This window comes from Anthonomus grandis, chromosome 9 (assembly GCF_022605725.1).
Source record: "Anthonomus grandis grandis chromosome 9, icAntGran1.3, whole genome shotgun sequence".
NCBI classification, from domain to species: Eukaryota; Metazoa; Arthropoda; class Insecta; order Coleoptera; family Curculionidae; genus Anthonomus; species Anthonomus grandis.
The window spans coordinates 15,791,247-15,816,670 of record NC_065554.1 but is presented as its reverse complement, the minus strand read 5'-3'; the positions used below and the strand labels follow the sequence as shown (position 1 = coordinate 15,816,670).

The following is a 25,424-nucleotide window of genomic DNA, read 5'->3' as shown; positions in this document are numbered from 1 at the left end:
TCACAATGCATGTCTTAGTATTAGATAGCAAATAAACTTTTCTTTAATATTGATCAACTTTAGGATAACCACATTTATATCAATTTTAGGATAACACGTTTTGTTTTGGATACCGAACTTTTTGTCGGATTTTTTTTTAATAGTTTGGAAAAATGATTGATTAACGTCTTAATATATGAGAAGTATAGTATAGTAGGTCCATTAAGATACTTTTTTTAAATTGAATTTGGCATACGTAGGGTGATATAAAATATATTAGTAAACCTAATATTATATTTTAAAGTGGATACACGCATCCAGTAGGTCTTTTTCTATCAGTAGCAAAAAAAAACGCTGCATTGACAGAAAAATGTTAATTTCTAAATAAGTTCTAACTAAACTAAATAAAGTTCCTTCTATACTTAAATTGTAAAAACTTAACAGTAAAATATTAGGCTTATATCATATAAACCCAATATAAAAAAAACACAATGAAGTTTACATTTTCTGTCAAATTAGTAAATTAAATATTATACTCTCTACCTTTTTTAAATAGAGTATAACAAATAAAATGAAGTATATGCCTGCGAATAATAAAAAGGAATATTTTTATGTAATTTGATACAAAATTTAAGCAACTATTATATAATTTCACTATAGTTCTTTCACTTATATGCAGTTGCATTTTTAATCACTGCGACATGGTGGTCTCTACGGATTCATTACCAACTCATATTTTAACGAGACATTATAGCGTTAAGGTTTTTAGGCCAGTATTTTAATTTATATAATGGATGCATTTTTAGATAATGCCATAATAGTGAGGCCAGATAGTATTACTTTAAAGATAAAATTAATTCTTAGATAGAAATAACTGTTTGTATAATGATAAGCTTTGATTCATGGTATTTCCTTGTTTTTTTTTTAATTTGAAAATACAGGACAAACATACTTGTACTGAATTGTATTTTTAAGTCCTTAATAGCAGTAGTAATATTAAAGTCGAGCATGAAGTGTATTTAGCAGAAAAAAAAGTTCAGGTTCATTCTGCCAGTGTCCTTCTATTTTTGTTTATTTCTCTTTTCAAAAGTTTTTGTTACGCGATCAAGTATTTTTCTAGTCTAATGTATTTTTTGATTCATATTTCTTCTCTATACAGTGTGTTTCCTGTAATTAATTGAATACTGGTTAATATATGATTCCTTGCGTCAAAATAAAGCTTTTGAGCTTAATGCGGCTTATGTTTTCCGTTCTTCAGAATGTTTAAGCTAATATTTTAAAAGATATATTATGTTATATTTCAGAATCTTTTGGCCAGGTTGAAATAGAATTTGATGAACTCTTATTAATATGGCATTTATTTTACCACTACCACTAGATGGCGCCTCATACAACAACATAGGAGATTTAAAATGGTCATAACATTTTTTTTGATGTCCTTATACGCACATTGGGGAGCAAAAAAAAACTATATTTAAGAAGTTTTGATAAGTACGCGTTGTTGAAATTATCAACGTTTTGTTTTGATGTCAAGTAGATATAATAAATAAACCTATCTCAAATTAATTACGGGACATCCCGTATACCAACTAGCTCAGGATAAAGGAAAACCGCATAACTTCTTTGCTTTTTTATGAAAATAAATGAAATTAAAATGTAAAGATAAAAGTTGTAAAGCGTTCCACCCAATCACGTCACTTGATATCAAGGACAAATCTTGATATCAAATAAACCATAGGGGAAGAATGAAGGGGAAGAAGGGAATAGGAAGATATAAAAAATACTAGATTCGTAATACAAAAGACCGGACAGAAATGAATGTTAAAAAGCTGTTCTGCATTTGGCACGAGATAGGCACGCATTCGAAATGTGGACGACAACCTTTAATGAAAAAACGGCATGACAAGAAAAAAAACCGTGGTCACTGTACACCGGAACTTTAGTTATTCTTACAACAAGGTAAATTTTTTTAAGTTACACATATTTTATGCTTGTTCAGAAGTACTAAAGGATAATAACTACACTTGATCCATGATTTACTAAACGCGGCTTCTTGAAAGTACATACCACTGGTGTGAGTTTTTATGTTCATATTTGCCTCTCTACCTATCTACACCGTCGAAAAACAGAAAACCGTAATTTTAATATAGTACAGACCTGTTACGTATCGTTTGCCATTGCTCACAGCACTTATTTCAAAGAATAGGTAGCGAAGTCTACTTCACTTTATATAAAAAAAAGCAATTTTTTTGCAAAATTCCTATTTGCTATTAGCCCTTGTATGCACTCAGAACTAAAAAACTAAAGCTTTAACTAACTGCATTTTTTAATTCTTTTACGAAAATAAACTCAAGGGAAACTATTCCAAAAAATTGACCCTATGTTAAATTAAACTATTACTCTAATGATATTCTTAAAGTTTTTCTTAGGGGTACTAACAACAATATTTGTCAAAGTTGATTCTGAAATTATCAGTTAGGATTTAAAATAGGTAACAGAGAAGCTGTGTTTGAAGTAAACGTACAAAAATTTCTTGAAATGATTCCTAAATTGATAAAGTGAAGATCTGTATACATGTTTCATAGGCTTTGAGAAAACTTTTGACAAGATCCAACATTTCAAGCTTGTGGAAATATAGGTATAGTAGATAAAAGTAGGAGTACTAGAGTCACAGCAAATCTGAAACTTTAAAGTTGATGACAAATTTTGGGCAAGACTACGATTTTCAGCTGCCATAATCATTAGAACAGATAAATGTTCAGAATGTTCAAACACTACCTCAAAAAACTTAATGATAAATGCAAATTCTATGATGTAAGGATAAATCTAAAAAAAGTACATTAAATATAATCACACAAAATTAATTTTTAAGAAGCAGATAGAATTTGGTCAGCTAAGTGACAGAACTTAAAGTTCAAAAACCAGAGATAAAATCACGCATATATAAATGCTAGTCTTTTCAACTGCTGAAAAAGAGGGAAATAAATTGTGTTTACGATTTTTTGCTACGCGTATTGGTCTTAAGACTAAGACCAAGAATAAGTCTTACATTTTAAAAAGCCATATAATTTATAATCAATGCTAAAAATCTTCCTTGTTAAAAGTTACTCAAGAAATCATTGAGGCTTTGGATAGAGGTGATACTACGGCGCTCGTATTGCTTAACTTTTCTAAAGCTTTTAATACGTTGGATCACAGCCTGCTTTTAGCAAAATTGATCTACTATGGATTCGATAATAATTCGTTCAACTTATTTAGGTCGGTCTTCTTTATCTTTCTGAAAGAAAGCAACGGGTGGTATTAGAAAATCAAACTCAGTCAAACTGCTCTTATATAAGTTCCAGGGTACCACAAGGATCTGTATTGGGACCTATCTTATTTCTAATGTACAAATCAGATATGTATAATGTTGTTAAATATTGCAGTATTCAGGGCTTTGCGGATAATACGCAAATTTATTATTCTTTTAAAGCTGATGACGTATTGAGGGTTGTAGTAGAATAAATAAAGATTTGTCATGTATTTCAACTTTCTCGTAAAGAAATAAATTAAAATTAAATCCTAGCAAGTGTTCTGTAATGTGTTTTTTTTTAAAAATAAGAATAAAATTGTCTTGGATAATCTACAACTATTTGTGGGAGAACGCAGTTAAAAATAGCTGATAACATTAAAAAACGTAATTTTTGAGAAAAACTTGAGATTTGAGATGAACGTTTCTGACGTAATTAAAAAATCCTCTCAATCCATTGTACGCTAATAGAAGTATTTTAACTACAAAGTACGCAAGAAATTATGCGAGTCCTAGTCCGAGATACGGAGTACTACTCCGTATTATGAACTACTGTAACATTGTTTATGTTCCTTCTTTAGATAAAGTCACCCTGTACCCTTTGCAGAAGCTTCAAAATCAGTACTGTAGATTTATTTTTATCTTAAGAAAATATGACAGAGTTTCAGAAAAAATGTGTACTCTTAGATGGTTGCATATAGAGAATCTTTATGTTCATCAATTGGCCGTTTTTATGCATCGATTGCTTGGTAGATTCTCCCTTCGTGAAAAATTAAGTTTTCGAAGAGATGTGCATGACGTCAATCTAAGATGTATAAGTAAATTATCGGCTCCTCGTTTTCATTCTGTCTTATTTCACGGATGTTTTCTTTTTAATGCTGTTTCGGTGTATAATGTCTACTTCCGAATTTATTTAAGTGCATGTCCATTGCTGGTGTTAAAGTAAAATCAAGGTCGCATTTTCTCACGTTACAGATGATCTCCTTATAATTTAAAGGGAAAATGTGTACATTTTTTTTTCGTCTTTAATTTTATGTCATTGCTTATTTTGCAACTCAAGATAGATTTCATGGATTTCACGGGTTTTCTATTATCTTCTTTCTATAACTGCTACCTATGTAGTTTGTTATACAGATCGGGTTTTCGTTCGTTACTTATAGGAAACCGCATAGATGCGAAATTTTGCAACGTCGCGCGTGTACGAGTGTCTGCGACAGAGCACCACCCCGGCCGGCCCGAGGACGGGATTATCTGACTTTCGTGGGAGCTGCGTCGTTTGACGACAAAATGTCCCAAAATATTACGCGAAAATCCAGGCATTTTTAAAATATTAACATGACAATGTGTAAAACCCGCATAGAATTGTAATCTTAAAATGTTTAATATGCTGTGTTTTGCATAATGAAAATTAAAACGTTATTCTAATAAAAAATAAAATATCAACTCTAATAAAAATTTAATAAAAAATCAGAAATAAAACTCTAATAAACAAACTTAACAACATATAATTTTTTAAATAAAAGGCTCAAATAAACCGCCTTCTTTCGCTAAACAAAAACTTAACCTATCGTAAAAGCTATTTCGCACCTGCAAAAGAGCTTCAGGTAAAATGGAATTGGCACCTTCGACAATTTTATTTCGCAACTCCTCTAAATTTGTTGGCCTACTAAATGCATGCTTGTAAATGGTCTGCTTAAGGTAACCCCATAGATAAAAGTCATTTGGAGACAAATCTGGAGATCTAGGACGCTATTTAAGATCGCCAGTGGAGAAAGTTGAAAGAGACAAAAAGATGTCTCAAAATTTGTAACCACATTTAAAACCGTTTTTGCACAAGGAATCGGTCTATTCTCAAATGTCACTAAAAACAAATCTCTACATTGTACTGCCGAATTGCCTCCATAAAACCATTTAATTAGTTGAACTCTTTCGGAAGGGGTATAAACAGCCATAGTGAAAAAAAAACAAAAATAACGCTCAAAAATTATTAATTCAACGTGCAGTAACACAGCAAAGTGAAGTCTGCTGACTTCCGGTTCAAAAAAAAAAACGAAAAATTCCGCCGCCTGCAAGCTGCAACCAAGCGGTGTTGCCATTATTTTGGGTAATACGTAGCTCAAGATAACACGATCTGCATATTTTTGTTCATGTAATTAGAGGTTAAGTTGATTGGCTATAGGCTAGACTTTGCCTTTCCACATTTTGGTATAATAAAGCCATTATTTATTTATTTAAAATACTAGTTTTTTTTTTAACTCTACTACGGCTTGGAACCTTGGACGCTAAGTAAGAAATAAATGAATTGACCTAAAGGTTTTAAGAGATAGTGTTATTGGCGCAGACTGATGATAATCAGAAAACAGAATTGCATTGCCAAAGAAGTAATTAACATGCTAAAAAAAAGAATTTATAAATACTATTCATTTCCAAAGTAATCATGGCGTCAAAGTAGTCGCTACCACAAAACATAATGAAAAAAAAGATAAAAAAGTCAGGAAAAAAAAAAAGAATATCTTGGTTCAAAAATTTACGAGATATGTGTGATCTTACTTTGAGTCAGCAACTTAAAGTAGCCCCAAATAAAATAAAATTTTAGATAGAACTTGAATTCAAGTGAGGTTAATGTAATAAATGAGGTAAGTGAATTCAAAACCAAGAAAATACTAAGCCTTCTACTTTGTAAAACCTTTCAAGTTTATTTTGAAAAATATCAAAGTTACCATTTTTACTAATAATGTAATTAAGGCCTCGTGCCACACACAGTTTGTTTAAGGTACTGGTTTTTAACACTCGCTACCATCAGAGAGTAGCACTGTAGGCGGCTTCATTAACAATACAAATTGATTCTCACGTTTGCCACTTTAACTATGTTTAATATGCAAACGTGATGAGGTAGCCGCAAATACAAACACATAAAAAATGTTAGGGTAAATGACACTGCATGCGAATGGTAGTCGTAAGAGCAAGATAAATAGTATAAGTTTTTTCTGCAAAAACCAGTTCAGACTTGATGGGAATATTAGATATTGTTTTAAATCGTCTGGATATTTTTATTACAGAATACGTTTAAAGTGTAAATATAAACTTTTACCTAAAATTTAATTATTAATCTCACGTATTTATCTAAAATATGTTACTGCTTTCGGCACAAGACAAGTGATCCCACCCAAACGGAAGGAAGAACTAATTAAATAAAATAAATGCGTTTCTGTGTTCTTTTGTACGAGAAAGCTGCGTTAAGAATATTAATTATTTAATATACAATCTTAATATGACATTGACCTCATCGTTATAAGGCAAATGAAGCATAAATTATTTATAAGTTGTTTATTATTGCATGTTTATCCTTTATATTGTGCAGAATAAGTATGCTTGGTAAAAAAAAGGAAAAGCCGACGTAAAAAGCGGCGTTTTTGCATTTTTAACTTCAGATCATGCAGACATTGTTGGGAATTATTTTTTCATAGCAAAACATATATTAATATTAAATACAATTAAATTTTTTATATAATAAAATTAAATAATATGAAAGAGAAAACAGGTGATAGTTATTCTTTTACATAAATAATTTAGTTTTAATTTATACACAAATAGCTGAAAAAAGAACATGATAAATGCGTTTGGAAGAAATACCAAAAAACTATTTAAAAAACAATTTTATCAAGGCAACAGCATTGGATATTATTGATTTTTAATTATGTGAAAAAATGTTTCTCAAATTGTTAAAAGTGCCGCAGTCTTTTCATTTCATGCAAAAAAGCCGAAGAACGGGTTTTAGTGGCTTTTTTGAGCCATTATTTTAATCTTTCAGTTTTTCGAATTCTACAACATTATTTAGTAATTCCTAAAATACAGTTTTATAAAAAAAACCTAAACTATAAGCCAGAATCTATTTTTTGTTATAAATATTACTTACCAGGTTTTTTCCTTGGGATTGTCGAAAAACCATTCAATACAACATTATATTTAGCAGTGCGATAACAATTCACATTATAAGAAAAGAATAAAGATTATAAAATGACCAAAAAAAAAATTTAATTTGATTTTAGCAATATGCATCTAAAGCGTCTTTATAATGCTTAAACATATTCCAATAACTTAAAAAGGTTTTTTTTTGAAATCCATGTTATCGATTAAAAACCTTCCTTAAATATTTATATCTATTTTCCGTTACAATAGGTATGACAATCTCGAACTATTATCTTAAAGAATTACATGGATCCGTAAAAAACACACTAAGGTAATTACATTGCAGAAATCGAAAATTGCATTACAAGTTTCTATTGTTGTCGAACCGTCAAAACAGAACGTCAAAAAATGTCAATTTATTGAGCGGAAACAATAATTCTACTTTTTATTAAGCTAATTTTTACCTATTTCATTAAGCTTTTTTTATAAGCTAATAGTTATAGAATTAAAAGATCAATCAGGTCATTGTTATTTTGCATCCTGTTCTTTGTTTTATATAAGTATTGTCATTTTCTTTTATTTTCTTATTTTTTTAAGCAAGTAGTTATATCTATAGTACATATGATGGTACCATCAGATGTAATTCGAAATAATATTTAGAGCATGCATGAGGAATATAATTCTACGAAGATCAGTAGAGTCCTTTCATTATATGTAGTCGGACATTTTTGTAGGTTCTATTGCTGGAATTAAAAAACAGAAACGTCTTATTTCGGCTTTCAATGCTTTGATGGTTGCAGACCTATTGGCATAATTCTGTGATTTCAGATAACCCCACAGCCAGAAGTCGTGTATGATTTGTAGCAACGTTCTGCTGGAACCACATGTCGTCAAGAACATAGGTTCTAAATGAGACACAAGAAACTAGCTCAGAGCTCATAGTTATCATAACACGATAACGTTTGCCATTCACCATTTTTACAATTATTCCTCTAGACCATAATGCACAACCACTTCAGTGATACGTTAAAGATGCGATTTCTGATAAATCATTCCTGGATTTTCAAATGGAAGCCTCAAATGCGACAGTTTTGCATATTAATAAAAGCTTCTTGGTGAAAATGGGCCTCATTCAATTGGTGAATTCTCTTCTCTGTTGGTCTCTGATGGTCTGCTGGCAGAAGCTGCTGAGTCACTTAGATTTTGTAGACATGTAGCGCTAAATCTTTAATGAGAATTCGCTGAGGAATGCCTAGTGAAATATCCAATTCTTGTGCCCGACGACGAATTGACGTGTTATGACCTTTATCCTCGAAAGACCTCTGTCATGTGTCAACCTTCGATCTGTCACGTCATAATCATATGATATTATGACTGTTACACATGGCGCGCAATTAAAATCTTGAGTTCATATTGGAACATCCTTTATAATAATATTTAATTTCTTAAATGTTTATTTTTTAATTTACGGACTCTTGTCTCCTCTAAAGAATACCCTTTCGCTGAATATAATTCGAATAAATATATTTGTAGTAGCGTTTTCACTTTAGTAAACTTTTTACTTAATGCTCTTTAACTTTTGTATAATTAAAAAAATATATTATCTAAAACTGTATTAAAAAATGTACTTGTTTTATTGAAGTAAGGTTTTGGATGGTAAGACAGCGTTTAATTTTAAATTAAAATTGTCTCAATAAGAATGGTGTGATAAGGAAGCCAAAAAGTCGCTGGCAAACAACTTTAGTTCAATTCTCTCAGCTCAATATTTACCTCAAAACATATTTATACTGTTTGACTTAACCATGAGGCAAAAGAACAACTTTATTAAACTCTAAGAAATGAGCATTTAATTTATTATAAGAGATTCCTTGCCTATTCACTCTGATGATTAATTTTTCTTACCATAACCCAATTTATGTAAACCTATAACAGCCAAGCTTATATAAAATCTACTCTGTCATCTATTGTGATCATGAAAAGTATGATCAAATGAGGAAGCAATTCTGGAAGCATATTTCATATTTATTTAAAGTATTTTGAAATTGCCTGTGTCATGATTTTTTTAATGTGAATATCAACACTCGATGTAGTAAAGACCAGAGATAATCCTATCACAGAATACAGATAACTATGGCACTGTAAGCAGGGTAATTAAACTTAGATCTATAGATCCAGAACCACCGTGCTGTATCTGCCATAAAACCTAGATAAGGGATATTAGATACTGGTTAGACCAAAAAACTACTGGAAATAACTGCCAAAGCTGGAACTCTCCAAACAACTTTTGGGAAGGGTGAGAACATACTGAGCCACTCGAGGCAACAACTGCTAAAAGTGCAACAACAACACTTTGCAGAAAACACCTACATAGACTCGGAAAGTAGATACATCGCTAAGTAATGGTTGTGAAAGAAACAGCTCTTTACATTCTATGCTTCTGCAAAGAATTCAACTAGACCAGGGTGACACTCCTGGATGAAGGCAAACCTTCGCCAAAGAGGATAAGAACTACACCACTGGGCAAAATACTGGACTTCCTAGAAGCAACAGAAACGACTCTACCATATAAAACATGGGGAAATAATCAATAGGGTATAATAGGTCTGCAATAGAGCAGACCGCAGTGCAGGGAACCAACTTGGTATCACCTAGCAGGCTCTAGTGGGTAACCGGATACGGAGTGCTATACTACAGAGGGTTTAGAAACTACCGGTGTTCATAAAGAATTTCTTTACCGATAAAAAAAAGAGTCACTGAGAAGTGCCACTGTCTGGTTAAAATATCCGTCAATAGCCAGATTGCGCATTTCTTTAGGTGCAATAATTATCTGGTAAGAAAGGCTGAAGGCTTAGCCTATGTCCTTCTTATCTTATCTCACGTTCTTCGACTATCTCCAGAGTATCTTGCCCTTGATCGGATTCTTTGACTAACTGAAATGGTAAAGCTTTTGGGGATTGATTTAATTCATCGGATAAATATGAAGTTTTTAGGTTTGCTTTTTAAAAAGGTCAAGACACGTATTTGCTTTTTTGATTTTAATGCCCAAAATGAAACTGGTACATTTGTCATAAAATGTGGAGTTTTGTTAAACCAGGCTGTATAAATTACATATTGCTCCTCATGACCACTACCACTACCAAATATCTTCAAGGATACCAGCTTAAAATAATATTGTTAGCTGTAAATGGCTTGATTTGACTGACTTGCTGAAGATGACTTAACCCTGTTTAAAGTCTTCAGGTTGAAGAATAAAAAAGGGTTACACGTTTAAGAAGCCTGCTTTTTATGAACTATTATATTGTTGTTCTTTCTTGCGTCATTGTAATTTGATTGCAATTCATCTTAGATTCCAGTATATTTTTTGCGACGTGGCATATTTGGAAGCAACAATAAAATATAAAATTTTACGTAAACCTGGTAAAAATTTTTAACGAAATTTCTAATTCTTAACAAGCAAATATACATTCCAAATGTCGAATGTTCTACTTCATCGAATTATCGAATGATGATATTCACAATCAAGAAATTTTTAATACAGGCGATCTGCCTGTATCAACTTACTGTTAGAAAACTTGGAAATAAAATGATCCTTTCAATAAAGTCGTATCGTAATACTTTTACCAAAAAATTGAATATGGATACAAATGCATCAAAACTGCTTCCTCATTTGATCATATGATTTATGATAACAATAGATGACAGAATAGATTTTACGTGCGACATTGGTTGGTTTATGGTGTAAGAGATTAATGATTAAAGCAAATAAGCGGGGGACCTCCATTATTCAAAAAAAGCTTATTAGTCTTGATAAAATATCAAAATAATGATCACATTTTTTCAATTTTTAATAGAGTTGTACTTTTTTGCCTCATGGTCAGTCGATCAATAAAAATGTTTTATTGATCGTGTAAAAAACCAAGTAATACTACAGCAGAAGAAAGTTTGGTTTTTTTACCACAGGAATATTATTGTGCAATTTTATTTATTTACTAGTTTTAAGTCAAAAATCAAAGGAGAAAAAAAATCAAGAGAGCTCTGTAAAGATAACGAGTTAAAAAGTATAAAATTTAGAAATAAAATTAAGTTTTTTTTGTTGCAAATATATCTCTAAAAATATAAAATTAAATATCACCATAGAATATAACCCTCAGAAGGGCATCATTAATTGCAAAAACAGTGACATTTTTGCTTCTATGATATCCAGCAATATATTATGAATTTCTGTTTTTTAATTCCAGCAATAGAATCAACAATAACGCCTAACTACAATGATACTACTCTAATGACAATATAAAGGTGACTTTCGTCCATTATATTCACTATGCATGTCCTAAATATTATTTCGAATTACATTTGGTGGCACCATCAAAACATTATAAAACCTTTACTTAGAGAATCAATGTAACCAATAATTGCTAAATGGTATACACCGTGATAGCAGATTCCCTTGATTGATATTGGCATATACTAAATAAAATAGCCTCTGCATATTTTTAAGCCAGAGATGTGCAACTGATTAATAAAAATAGTGTAATAGCAAAACTAGGTCTTATAGAGAAAAATATTATATAAGTAAGGGTCTAAGGCCTATTATCACTATGGATTAGGAGCTCATAAGCTAATAACATATATTGCAATGATAATCACTTTTATCAAAACTATATTACATAAGTATGTGCGGGGTCATTTGCTTTTGTATAAGCCAGAAGAGGTTACTAACCTAAAAAATATCAAGTAAACCTAGAGACGTTAGAACAATGCCTGCTAAAAACTACTTGCTGGCAATTTAAATTTCAAAACATCCTCTATCGTACGTACACTCACGATTACCCAATAAACTCCTTTTAATAATAATTTCACCTGACAACGCTCTTCTCTTTCGCTAGAAAAATGAAAAAAATAAATGGATTCTATACGGTAGAGTCGGAAAACATACTAGCAATATGTATGAGAGACCTCCCCTAAAGGAACCTTGGTTAAGATATAGTTAGTTGATTAGAGGCTGTGGGTGTGGGTGAATAAGACCGGCGCGGCATATAAAGGCATTTAATTCTTAATTATGTTTTCTGCAAAACCCTTACGGGCAGATTTAAATGCATATACTGGGTGGTACATGCGTCTAGTTTAGATAGACCAAAACCATTTAATATGCATATAAAGTTTATTTTAATCCACTGTGAAGAAAAAATTAAATAAGCATAATATATAGCTAATATACACCATATTAACCGGTGGTTAATAAAATTGTTACTTAAATCGATAATAACTCGTAAAGTCAGGAATAACCGTAAATTTATATTGTCATCTTCCTGCAATTCATCGTTGCATCGTTTTCCTTTTACATTTCCATATAAATATCAGAGATAATTAAATGTGCATACATTATAGATACTGTGGAAAAAATTGACGATGGACAACGGTAGTCGACCAAGGCTAATTACCTTCAAAGGTGCCGCATTTGTACACCTATTTGGATTTCTTGAAGCATAATATTTAAAAATTTTAGACGGTAATACCTTTTTTGTCGTTTTGTGATAAAGAATTTAAAAATGTATTATAGTGATAGAAGATATCACTAGTAGGTGCCTCTAGGCATTTTTATAAAAATGTACACAAAATTGTATTTTAATATTTAAAGTAAATCTGGTGGGAGACCCGTTCCAAAATGAAAATAAAATATAGAGATAAGAATAAAAGTATCAAAATATAAACATAAATAAAATTCATCAAAAGTATTCGAAATTAGTATAAGCATAAGTATACAAACTCATAATTTATGTAGCATGATTATAGCATATCATATAATTGTTATTTTGGTGACAAAATATAAGAAAAGAGTGGGTACAGCTAAATTCTTACGGATTTACGGTTCATCGAGAAAGATATCCATAGTCTGGCAATCCAATCTACGGCTATTAAGCATCGGTAAGTAGAATGCAATTTTAAATATATCAAGATTAATTTCATTTATAAAATGCCCAGCGGCATTTGCAATTTTATATAGTTATAGTCATAGAACAATAAATATATAAACTTAAAACAATATTAGACGAAACGGAAACTTCCTCCACCGAATACTTTAATACTAGTCAATACTTTTTGATACTCTAACTAAATCTATAACTAAGTATCAGGTAAGGGCACATAACATCTCTGTTCAATTATTTTTAGTTGAATTCCTGCATAGCAACAAAATAACAACCAAGTAGAACGCATCTACGCACCCCCTCAAAATTATATGAGAAGAGATTTTAAATATAAAAATACTGAAGATTTTTTCTATTAGAATTTACGGAAAATTGATATTTGCAAATAATTTAAAATTAGTTGATTCCCATAATAACAAGTACTTACATTATTTAAATACAGCTTCTCCTAAATAGTGAAGTACTAGGAGAAAATCCATACAAATGCCAGCAAGACTGCCGGATCTTACAATATTAAATTAATTTCTCTAGAATTATTTATAAACGAAATGATATTATAGAAAATTTAATGTTAAATTTACTCGTAGGCAGTCCTTTTTAGCGTAAAAAATGCAAAACAACATATTGATATAAATATGTATATATAATTGCAGTGTTGTTTCATTATGGCATTATCGTGCTGAAAAAATTCTAAACAAATGTAAGGTGTGAAGGGTAATATATGTTATTCAAGAATTCCTCTACTATATTGATCAGGTCTGCGAGAAATTAAAGAATGACAATGAGCATACAATTTTCCATATACAATGATGCAAAGCAGATATATTTGGAACACTTTTAAATACTCTTACTTCTCTCTCTGAATTCCGTGGATAAAATCTTCTCACATTCTTTATCCAGCCAATCAATGTACTCTCTGGCAAAGTTTAACCCTACCCTACCATGTTGTGAGGTTAAAGCAGTTCCTCGGGCAGGGTTTAAAGCATTAAACATGCTATATTTTGCTTTCTTCAAAAATTAAAACTATACTAGTTTGATTAAGAGATTCTTTTCAAATCTAAGCAGTCGTTCTGTTGTTAGATCTTATTGCATTATTGCATCTCTTATTGCAAAATAAGTATTCAGTGCCAGGATATCAGTACAATACCGTGTGAATACTATACCGGTATGATCAACAAAGATCTTGGGTGCAAGTTTAAAGAGAATGATAGCGTTTCTCTAACTATAGTCCGCCCACACGTAGAAGTTGACAATGGCGTATTGCATTTTCTGTCTTGTCGACAAGAGCATATGGGAAATCGAAAAGCATTTTCGCGATCTCTTTAACTTGACGTTTTACCTCATTCTGTACATTTAAAATACAAAAATTACAAATTAAGCAGGCTGTTATTTAATAACATGAATTCAGTCTGTAGAGTCTATTGCTCAACACCTTTTCCAGATGTTTTTATTTTGCTTTACCGTATGAGTAGCCTATCTTTGCTTCAGGTATTAACATGAGATCTCCACCTTATTAGTCTAATTGTCCATCTTTTAAGTGATCAGTTAAGTTTTGTTATCTAAAAAATGTTTTAAAAATCTTATCTACTACCCTCCTCTGATTCGGTATTAGGCAAATTTAACAGAAAATCCGTTTCTTATGGGTTCCAAAACGTTCAAACAAGTTCCAAACTGAAACATAAACATTACTTCTTTGAGAGGTAACACTCCTTCATTCAGATAAAGACATGTTTTCAAAATGTGTTTTTACAAGATCAAGCATAGTTTTTATATAAATTTGAATTTCAAAAACTAGAACTGACATATAATTTTTCGTTACTACTTTTACTACTTTTGAGATTTTCAGTTCATATTTGGCAATACCACTATGTGCATATGTGTATGCCAAATCTATATCCGTGATAGTCAGTAAGGGTGAATTGCGTATCAAAATATAGAGCCGATTTGTTACAACTTAATGAATGAATAACCATGGTAGTTATGTAATAAAACTCCTAAAATTGACCTGGTTATTTGAAGATAGGGGAATTAACAAGAATAAAATCTTAATCATCCAAGAGGTGCTGTATGACGTACTCAAGTGGTTCTAAAGTATAAAAAAAATATCTATCAATCCGTAAAAAATCTTAACCAGAAAGAGAAAACTAGTAAGCCCCAAAGCGCTCCTACTCAATCATGTAGCTATATGGTTTGCCACAGGAATGAAACATCTTAAGGTCACCCTGGATAAAACGTTTATATCTTGAAAAAACAAATAACGAAAATAATACTCTGGGATTGTCTCAGAATAGGCGAAGATCAACTTTAAATAGATAATTTGGCTTTATACTTTATAAAACCTAGGATTATATAGGGGTAATAGATCAACAGGCTTTAAAGATTGGCCTGCTACTAACTGCGTACATTACTGAGATAGAATGCTACTAATAACTGCCATGCAGGTATGATTTGGTTTTATCTTTACCTCCGGTGAGGCACTGAGCACCACATAATCTAAGATAAGATATGTTGAACAAAATATGCAGACACAGTATTCTAAAAATGCCTTCTGATATTATGCCAAGAAATAGTCATCATGCCTGATCAGAAAATAAAAATAATGTTGCTGAAAAAGCCGACATTTGTATATAGACTGACTTTTACAAGACTAACCTAATAGTCGAGGCTGATATCAACATGCCTAAGATAAGGATGGAGCTTGCAGTTTACTTTGGTATAAACATCAATTTACTGAGGCTTTTCCAAACAAATATTTACGCCATAAAATGTATCGAAGATAGATAAGAACAGAGCAACCTGACCCCTTCTTACAATATCCATATCCAGAATATCGAGCTAGCTTACCACTAATTTCTTGGATATAGGGCATACAGGTTGAATTTTTCTGGGACCAATTTCTATCAACGTACCTATTATTAAGTTGAGATGGTTTGATATCTAAAAACTCTTGAAAACAGAAGAAATCTGAGATATATGTTGGTTTTTTATAAAATTCTTTATTTCTGTAACTATTGCCATTCATATACCAACAAGATAGACTTGTCAAGATATTTTCTCTCATAGTTCTACATAAAACCAATTCATTTCTGGCAAAGAAATCAAGACTGGCAAATCAACACTCCTCAAATGTTGACTTCTTTGAGACACCTACCAGATTCAGGTAGTTATTTAATATTATTTGTAAATTGAATCATTTTCTCCTTCTTCAATGAACACAAGTCGAACAATATCTAACTTTTTATGGGCCAAATCAATTTAAAATAGAGTACCTATTACTTTTGTGTCTGTGATGCATTTTAAATAGACAATTGGTACGATGTTATCAGGTTGAGATGCAAAATTCCAGGGACTTTAAATTTCAAATAGTAGTTTGTCCTCTCTTTCCAATAAAAGCTTACAACCTAGTTGTTAAGTTGCATTGTATAACTTATGTTGTATTTGCATACAGAGTTTACTTCATCTCAGGAAAGGCATGAAATCCTGCGTATCTGCTCAGAAAGTCAGGCAGAACTGAGCATTAGCCTTCTGGACCGGTGTAGAACTGCAAACAATTACTACATATAATAAAAGTTCGTAACCTTATCTCTGTGCTAGAATATTGGACGTCATGTATTAGGAAGAGGTCGAAAGACCAGCAAGATGAATCCTATATAATTATAAAACACAGTGGGCAATCGGTTCCGAAGCTCAAACTCCACCATAATATTAAAAAGATCTCAATAAACTTGCATATATTATATAAATCCAGTTGTGTTTTTAATCCCTCGACTCCTCCTGGTTTATTACTAATATCTTAATAGTAAGTGGCATCTTTTTACTATCTTTTGTTGCCAGCAACTGTAAACATAAATTCCGGTATATAGAGAATTCCAAAAGGTATCAGCCAAATAGGAAGACATAGTGGAAGGTGTGAAGTGGCAGAAAAACTAGGATAGCTTGGTGCTCAAAAAGCATTTCTTGGTCCAGAACCAGCTTATGCCTAAAGCTGGTATGTAATACGCTGTGTTCATGTAAAACGATAAACCTCTAAAACGGAAGGTAAATCTAAAATTCTGGAATGAATAATCCAGTCTTAGCATTGCCAAAGCTTTAATACGAAACACCTTTTAAAGCGCGAAAGGCACTAATAGAGAATTAAGTGAGAAATATTTAATAGAGCTTATGGAAGTGTATACTGGTTCCACCAGATAATCTCTAGACAAGTCTAGAAGATGATGCTTTGTGCAAATTATGATTAAAGAAAAATGAACGATACTATGCGACAGGTCAGATTTGAAAGAAACTAGGAGCTTTATGCGACCGTAAACCACTTCCTACATTCAATTTTTAACTCCTAAACAAAAATATTATTAACAACAACCGTTAACTACTTATATAACTTTATCAAAATAGACAGCTCGGAATAAGAACTTTTACCCGTGTTAATGGAGTGGTGTTACCTTTCCCAATAAAACTAAATTATCATATCAATATTCCAAACAGATCATCAGCATACGGAAACGCATATAAATCACACGCTAGTTTTACCGCGGTCTGTATTTGCAGAATTCTCATATTAATTTTAAATAACGCAAGTTTGTATGCGCTCTTTGGTTCTCGCGATGCCGCGTCTCGATAAATTTTGTGTTTATTTAAATTCACCACCGATCTACGTGAGCCAATATCAGATTATAGCAGACAAGTTGCCATTATGGCTACAGTGAACCGAGCCTGGTAATTGAAAAGGCATTTCACGTACTTATTGCTCAATTTTGTGACTTTTTTTTAATGGATAAGTGGCCTTATAAGGGGAGAAGGAGAGATAAGATAATATAGGAGGAAAAGATATTTTGTATAGGAATATTTTGCATTATAACAAAAAGAGTCAAATTTGAATAGTTACATTTCTAGTAGAAATCTGGAGAACCAAAGAAATCAATCAAAATAATAACAGTGCTGGCAACATATTTGATTAGTGTTCAACGTCAACATTAAGGAAACCTTGATCAAGTGATACTTGAATCAAATCAAAAATAAGTAATTGATTGTCGTAAATATTAATCTATATAAGTGAAACAAATAAACTTCTCAGTTCCACCACTAATAGCTACGACCAAGGCTTAAGCCATACTCAAGGCGAACCATGTAAAAGGTCAATACTGTTTAGCTTAATTGAGCTGGTACGCTTTGATTTTCTTTAATAACATAACAAGAACCTTATGCAATCTTTCCATTCTGCGACACTCAAATGTTTAAAAACTAAGTATGAATTAAAGTGGCAGTATTACGAGTGTTAGGGATGATAGTGATTCAAAAGAACAGTATATATCGACTATAAACCAAGAAACGAATTCTTGGCAAAAAAAATTGAGCTCCCAAATCCGAAGTCAGGAAATATATCCAGATGAGATTCTAGTGAGCTTAAAATATTGCCGCGTTATGACTGGTAGAACAAGTTAATTCTTAAATTTATCTAGTTTTTGTAATGAAACTACTAGGATCTCTAAAAATATTTTTTGAGTCTTAACAAATTTGGTAACAAACCCTCCTTTAACGATTAACTTGGATCTTCCTGATATTCGAGAAATCAAGACTTTAAACTAATATTCATTGAACACAACTTACCCGGCAGATTTATTCCTGACATTAACAGTTTATCGGGTAGTTCTGATATGGTCTTAGGTCTGGCTATTTCAAGTTTTTTGTTCGTTAATCCTGAAAAAAAGATTTTTTTTTAATATTGAAAACACTTATTTAGTAGCTAGGATTATTAACAAACATTTTTCGAATATATCAGTTTAACATTAAGGCATATAACGGGCGTCAATTTGAAAACTTTAAATGTAAACTTTAAATTTAAATGTAAATATCTCCGAAACTAAACGTATTAGAAAAGCGCAATTTGGTACAAATGTTATACAGGTAGTAACTACAACTACCATATTTAGGATATAGGGTGAGTCACCCCTTAAGCCCGATGCGTCCCAACCCCAAAATTTTTAATAACTTTTTAACCACTCCTTTTATAATACCTTAAATTAAAGGTCTTTTGGGGTAGTATTTACCTGCACAAGAATATTGCTTAAATTTTATATAGGGTCAAAGAAAGGTATAAGTTAAATAAAATAAACTCTGTTTTTATGAAGTTTTATTTTATTTAAGTAGATACTTAAAATGTATTCCATTTTGGGCTAAACAAAAGTATAATCTATTTTCAAACTCATTTCTCATATCTTAAAATACTTCTTTTCGAATAGATGCACATTCTGTAATAATCCGTGAAGCTGGCTGTGTTTTAAATACAACAGGTTGTAGGTGACCACAGAGAAAAAAGTCGAGGGGTGTTAGATCTGGTGATCTCGCCGGCCATTCCATTGGACCTTCTCTCACAATCAACTGACCGGGAAACGCATTATGTAAAAATTGCTTCACAGTAAGAATATAGCGAGGTGTCGCTCCATCTTGTTGAAAATGTAATTGATCTTCGGTTAGGTTTTTATCTCCATGAATATTCAATTGATTTTTTATTTCTTCAACAATTATATTTTGGTTATAGGGTGTCATCCCTTGATCCGATGAACTCTAACCACCCCTTTTGTGATACCTTAAATTAAGGGTCTTTTGTAGTATTATGCACCTGTATAAGAATTTTTCCTAAAGTTAGATAAAATAATCTCTGTTTTTTAATGTGCTCTTTTATTTAATCAAATGTCCAAAATCCTTTCCATTTTCCATCCACGGGATTCTGAATGCAAAAATTAAATCACCACGAAGCTTTCGTTCATCAAAAGTTGCAAGTTTGCATTTGAAAGTCTCTCGCTGTAGGTAGGTCTCGGCATACGCAAACCATACGTAGATCGTGTAGCGCGTCGCTGCAACAATTTAAGTAAATTTTTGTCACGCACCAAGTCCGCGCACCAGACGGAATCTGCATATTCAATAATAAGCCGGACAAACGTTGTATACAATTTCATAAAATTGTTGAATGCAATTTTAACAAAAGCTTTTTGTAGCAGATGCAACATAGAATTTGCACGTTTCACAATTGAGGCAATATGCTGGGACCAAGAGAGATCCTTAGTTACTATTATTCCGAGATCACAATAAGATTCGACTTTTTTAAGTTCAATGTTATTTATTTGGTAGGGTAGCTGGGGATTATTTTTTCCTAAATGTAACACCACACACTTGTCTGCTTTAAGAGGAAGTAACCATTCACTGCACCACTTCTAAATAGTGTCCAGATCGGTTTGCAATTGTTGATGAGAAGTTAGGGGAACTGCATATATTTTTGTGTCGTCAGCAAACATTGATACCCAACATTTTAGTTCTGAAGGTAAATCACACGTGTAAGCCAGGAACAGGAGAGGGCCGAGGACGGAGCCCTGAGGGACTCCGCTGGATACTGGATAGAATTTTGACATTGTGCCCCTCACCCTCACACTAAACTTTTTATTTTTTAAAAAGTCTTCAATCCAATTTAACAAATCTCCTGCTAGCTTATGTAACAATCGTTTCGTGGAAACTCTATCAAATGCCTTAGCAAAGTCGAGGTAGATGACATCTATTGGTTGATTTTTGTCTAAGGCTGTTATCCACTAGTTAAGGCATTGAAACAGGTTAGTAATCGTAGAGCAACCCCTTAAAAATCCGTGTTGGATAATGGGTATTACATAATTTTCAGTAAAGAATGTTTGCACTTCATCTCGAACAATGGACTCCATAATTTTTCAAACAATCGATACTAGGGTTATCGGCCTATAGTTGCCTGCTGATAACTTGTCGCCTTTTTTAATCATTGAGTATTTCATAACTTTTGCAAGAGGCGCAGCTATCACATCACTGCATTTTTTTAGAATAGTTGCCGTTAATTTGTCCAAACCTCCAGACGAATCGCTTTTTAATTTTTGAATTTTTTGTTTAATTTTTTCCTCATTTATATTTATTGTTGTTATTGAGTTTAAGATACGAGGACAGTGTGGGGTAGGTAATACATCTTATGCAGGCTCTTTAGTGAATGCCTGTTCGAATGTTCTCGCCAACTCTTCCGCGACTTGCATTTCATTTTCACAGATGCTGTTGTTGTTTTTCTTTAATAAAAGAAATCCTAAAAAAATTTAAGTCATACTTACATGAGGCAACTGAACCTCAATTTTTAAGACACAAGAGCGGTAAAAACCAAAAAAAGAGTTCAGCATAAAGTACTTGATTTAACGGTACAAGTAGAAGTATTAGGACATTTTGCTATAAATTCTAAATTGTGTCTACGCCAAGCTAGTGATAACAGGAATTTGTCATGAATCTCTACGTCAGGTACTTAAATTAAGTCATTTCCATCCATACAAAATGCAAATTCTTCAGGAATTGCGTGAAGACGACCCTGGTCGAAGAATAGATTTTTGCGAGGAAATGACAGGAAAATTACGCATTTCTTCTGAGTTGCTACAAAATATTTGTTTTAACGGTAAATTTACGTTCTTTTTAATAGTTCTGTAAATAAGCACAACTGTCGATACTGAAGTGTCGCATATTTTCAGAAAAAATTAATGTGTGGGCGGGAATATTGTATGATACTATTGTCGGTCCTCTATTTATTAATGATAACATTAATGGCGAAACTTACTGAGATAATGAAAACTACCATTCAACTAAAACTTGTTGAAGAAAATCAGTTGGATATTCATCGGGATAGAAACCTAAACGAAAATTTATCAAACTTTCAACAAGATGGAGCGCCACCCTACTATGTTCTTACTGTGAGGTAATTTTTACATGATGCGTTTCCGGGTCAGTTGATTGGGAGAGAAGGTCCAATGGAATGGCCGGACAGATCACCAGATCTAACACCCCTTGACTTTTTTCTCTGGGGTCAATTAAAAACTCTTGTGTTTAAAACACAACCAGCTTCACTTAATGATCTTCGGCAACAGAAGTATTTTAAAATGTGAGAAATGAGCTTGAAAATAGATTATTCTTTTGTTCAGCCGGATTTTACGCATCTACTTATACAGGGTGCGGCATAACTGTCTCCCTATTTTTAACCTTCCCTCGTAATACCGTGCGGCGTCGAAGAATAGTGGGGGAACCGCCACTAAGAGCCGTATGGGAAACAGTTTTGTTTAAACATGTTTTAGTCTGAAGCATCATGTGGACCAACGCACAGCGCGCATTCGCCGTGGAAGTGTACCTCCGCGAAAATCGGTCAGTTATTGCTGCGCAACGAGCGTTCCGGATGAGGTTCCAAATTCCGCGAAACGAAGAGTCCCGGACCGAAAATCAATTGTGTTGTCGGTCAAGAACTTCATAGAAACTGGACCTGTTATCAAAAAAGGAGGTGGACGGCCACGTACAGCTCGGACACCCGAAAACATCGAGACTGTGAGACCCTCATTTTTACGGTCACCTAGACGTTCTGCACGGAGACCCGCAGCTGCCCTTCGTTTATCTGACCGCACTGTGCGAAGAATTCTTCACAAGGATCTTCGTTTTCATCCATAAAAAATTGTTGTGGCACAAGAATTATCAGAACGTGATTGGAACAATCAACGTGCTGCATGTGAAATTATGCTTCAAAATTTACCTCAGGGCGCAGTTTTTTTTAGTGACGAGGCACATTTTTACAAGCAAAACTTTCAGTATTGGGCCGCTGATAATCCGAGAGAGATACACGAGAAGCCTCTACATAGTGAGAAAGTGACAGTTTGGTGCGCCGCGTCTGAAATGGGGATAATCGGCCCTTACTTCTTTGAAGAAGAAAATCACGCTGTTACTGTCAATTCGGAACGCTATATAGCGACGATTTACAATTTTTTCGTCCCAGCCTTTGCAGGACTCAATGTGCAAGATGCCTGGTTTCAGCAAGATGGGGCAACAGCTCACACATCTCGAGCTTCAATGCAAGTATTGAGAGAAATGTTCCCCGGACGTTTGCTCTCCCTGAGAGATGATATTTCTTGGCCTGCACGCTCGCCCGACCTAACGCCCTGCGACTTCTTTCTGTGGGGTTACCTAAAAGCTGAAGTCTTCAAACATCGTCCAACGACTATTAGACAACTAAAGGATGCAATCTGCCTGGAAATTCACAGAATACCCCAAGAAATGCTTGCAAGAGTTATGCAAAACTTCAGAAGTCGCTTGCACCAGTGCTTCGTTAATGGTGGACGGCACTTGCCAGATATTCTCTTCAAAACCATATAGCACAAAAATGTTTTAGTTGTACTTTTAAAATAAAAATATAAAATCTTTGTATTTCAAACAACATTTCTTTTATAAAGCCTTAAAAACAGAAAGACAATTATGCCGCATCCCGTATAAAATAACACTTTAAAAAAACAGAGTTTATTTTATTTAACTTATACCTTTCTTTGACCCTGTATAAAATTTAGGCAAAATTCTTGTGCAGGCAAATACTACTATCCAAGAGGTGATTGACCCTATAAACAAAATATAGTAGTTGTAGTTCCCTCTACTGTAAAACATTTGTACCAAATTGTGCTGGTCTAACTTTCTTAGCTTCACAAATATTTGCATTGAAAGCTTTCAAATTAACACCTTGTGTAATGGTCAGATGTCATATACGGCCTAAGATACAGGAAGAGTACTACAGTAATCCCTGTTACAGTCTTAAATTTAATCCGCTATTGTATTGTAGAGTCAATACTTCATATTTCTTAATTTTCTTTTAGATTCAATTTAAGTCAAAGCCTAAACTAGCAACCAGATACATTATGTTAAACAACAATATAATATGTAATCACTCAACTTTTAATGTCATCCGGCCATCAACAATATTAATACCACTAAATCGATTAGCTAATCATTATTAGAAAAAAAAATTAATATCATAAACGACTGGTAGTAACAGTCTCGCTATTCATAACGAAAAACATAATATCAATATCTAAACTCTATTAAGATGCAAATTATCGTTGTCTTCGGCACAAAACAAGCCATAAACCATAAACGAATTGCACTTAGTTTATTGCTTGCTTGTACTTGCTCGAGCCAAGCCCAGTAATGTTCCTTATAGTTTATTTTCTATTATGTTTATTATTTTACCGAAACGGAAACTCCAGGTTTAGTTTAAACAACGGCCCCGATCGAGTTTCGTTTACATTTACATCGAAAATTGGTTAATTATCCGAGTTGATGCGTGTGTCGATCCGGTAACTTTTTTGGGTTAATGTGTCACCGTCTTTTTGTGTTTTATTATATTAGAGATTTGTTTTGTTGGTAATGTAAGTAAGAATGCTTGTTTGCTAAGATAAAGTTATCGCTATTGGGTTGTTAAAAAGCTAACGGGAAACCCTTCGGATAATCTTAAAATGGCATACATTTTAGTTGCTTCTTTAATCAACTAAGTAAAAAATTAGCGAAGTGATAAATCAAATAAACCAGTCATAAATCAAAAAAATAGAGAGAAAAGAAAATTATAATGTTGATTTTTAAAAATAAAGATTTCAATTTATTTTATTTGTCCCAGGGAGGTTATCAGATAAGTATTTTGTAATTTCTCGAGAGCGTTGGACTGTGTTGAAACATATTGCGGTTATAATAAGCTCAAGAGATTTGAGTTATATTTTACCAGGCCGCAATCAAGTTCGGTTCTTGGCTGTTATAGAAGTTCACGATTTTGATACAGGATCCTTGGATCACTACTTATTAGCGATTTGGCAAAGTTTTCAGGTAGTGGTTTTTTTCAATGTTTATTAGGCTCAACAAAAGAGTAAATAATTATCTGCTGCAAATAAATCGTGAGACGCTAACCTACTGTATTTTAATGTATCCAAAATAAATATCTTGAACCGTAGATGTACAAATAAAAATATCGTTTTAGAACAAGAACCAATATCTGGGCTATCATTTAAAAATTATGAATTTATTTATAAAGCATGTTATACTTGTAACTAATAAGGTGCCTCAAGGTATTTATATGAATAGCAAGTAGAAAATTTATTGAGAATAGTCCTATCAGGATAAGTGATTTAATCGCTGATGCCTTCCATAGTTTCCAGGAGCTTACAGGAAACTAGCACCTTAGGGCGCCTTGTCTAAGGTCAGAGACAAAAACCACAATGGCAACAAATGTGAAGCAGAATAACTGCGGTATGGCAGCGCTGGGGCCGTATTTTTGAAACCATACGAGAATCTTCGAATGCGAACAAAGTTAAGCGGCAAAATTCGCACACAAATTAAAAAGTGCATTTTTGAACAGCATTCGAAATTTCATTCGCATACGAACATGAAATGTAGTGGCAACGTAGCAAAGTCGAGTGCTATTGGAGGTCATGTCAAACGGGATGGAGACGATAATAACCTAAGATTTAAATTAAAAAACATTA

At 32.8% G+C, this 25,424-nt stretch overlaps 1 protein-coding gene across 9 annotated transcripts in view; it reads right to left on the bottom strand.

The window, feature by feature from the left end:
* The window catches only part of LOC126740062 (uncharacterized), a 313,797-nt gene that overhangs the window by 51,822 nt on the left and 236,551 nt on the right, over positions 1-25,424 (bottom strand). For all 9 annotated transcript variants that reach the window (XM_050445920.1, XM_050445914.1, XM_050445915.1 and 6 more), the window contains one exon: positions 18,709-18,798. In XM_050445920.1, the coding sequence (XP_050301877.1) occupies positions 18,709-18,798 (90 nt within the window). The remainder of the gene's footprint in view (positions 1-18,708; positions 18,799-25,424) is intronic.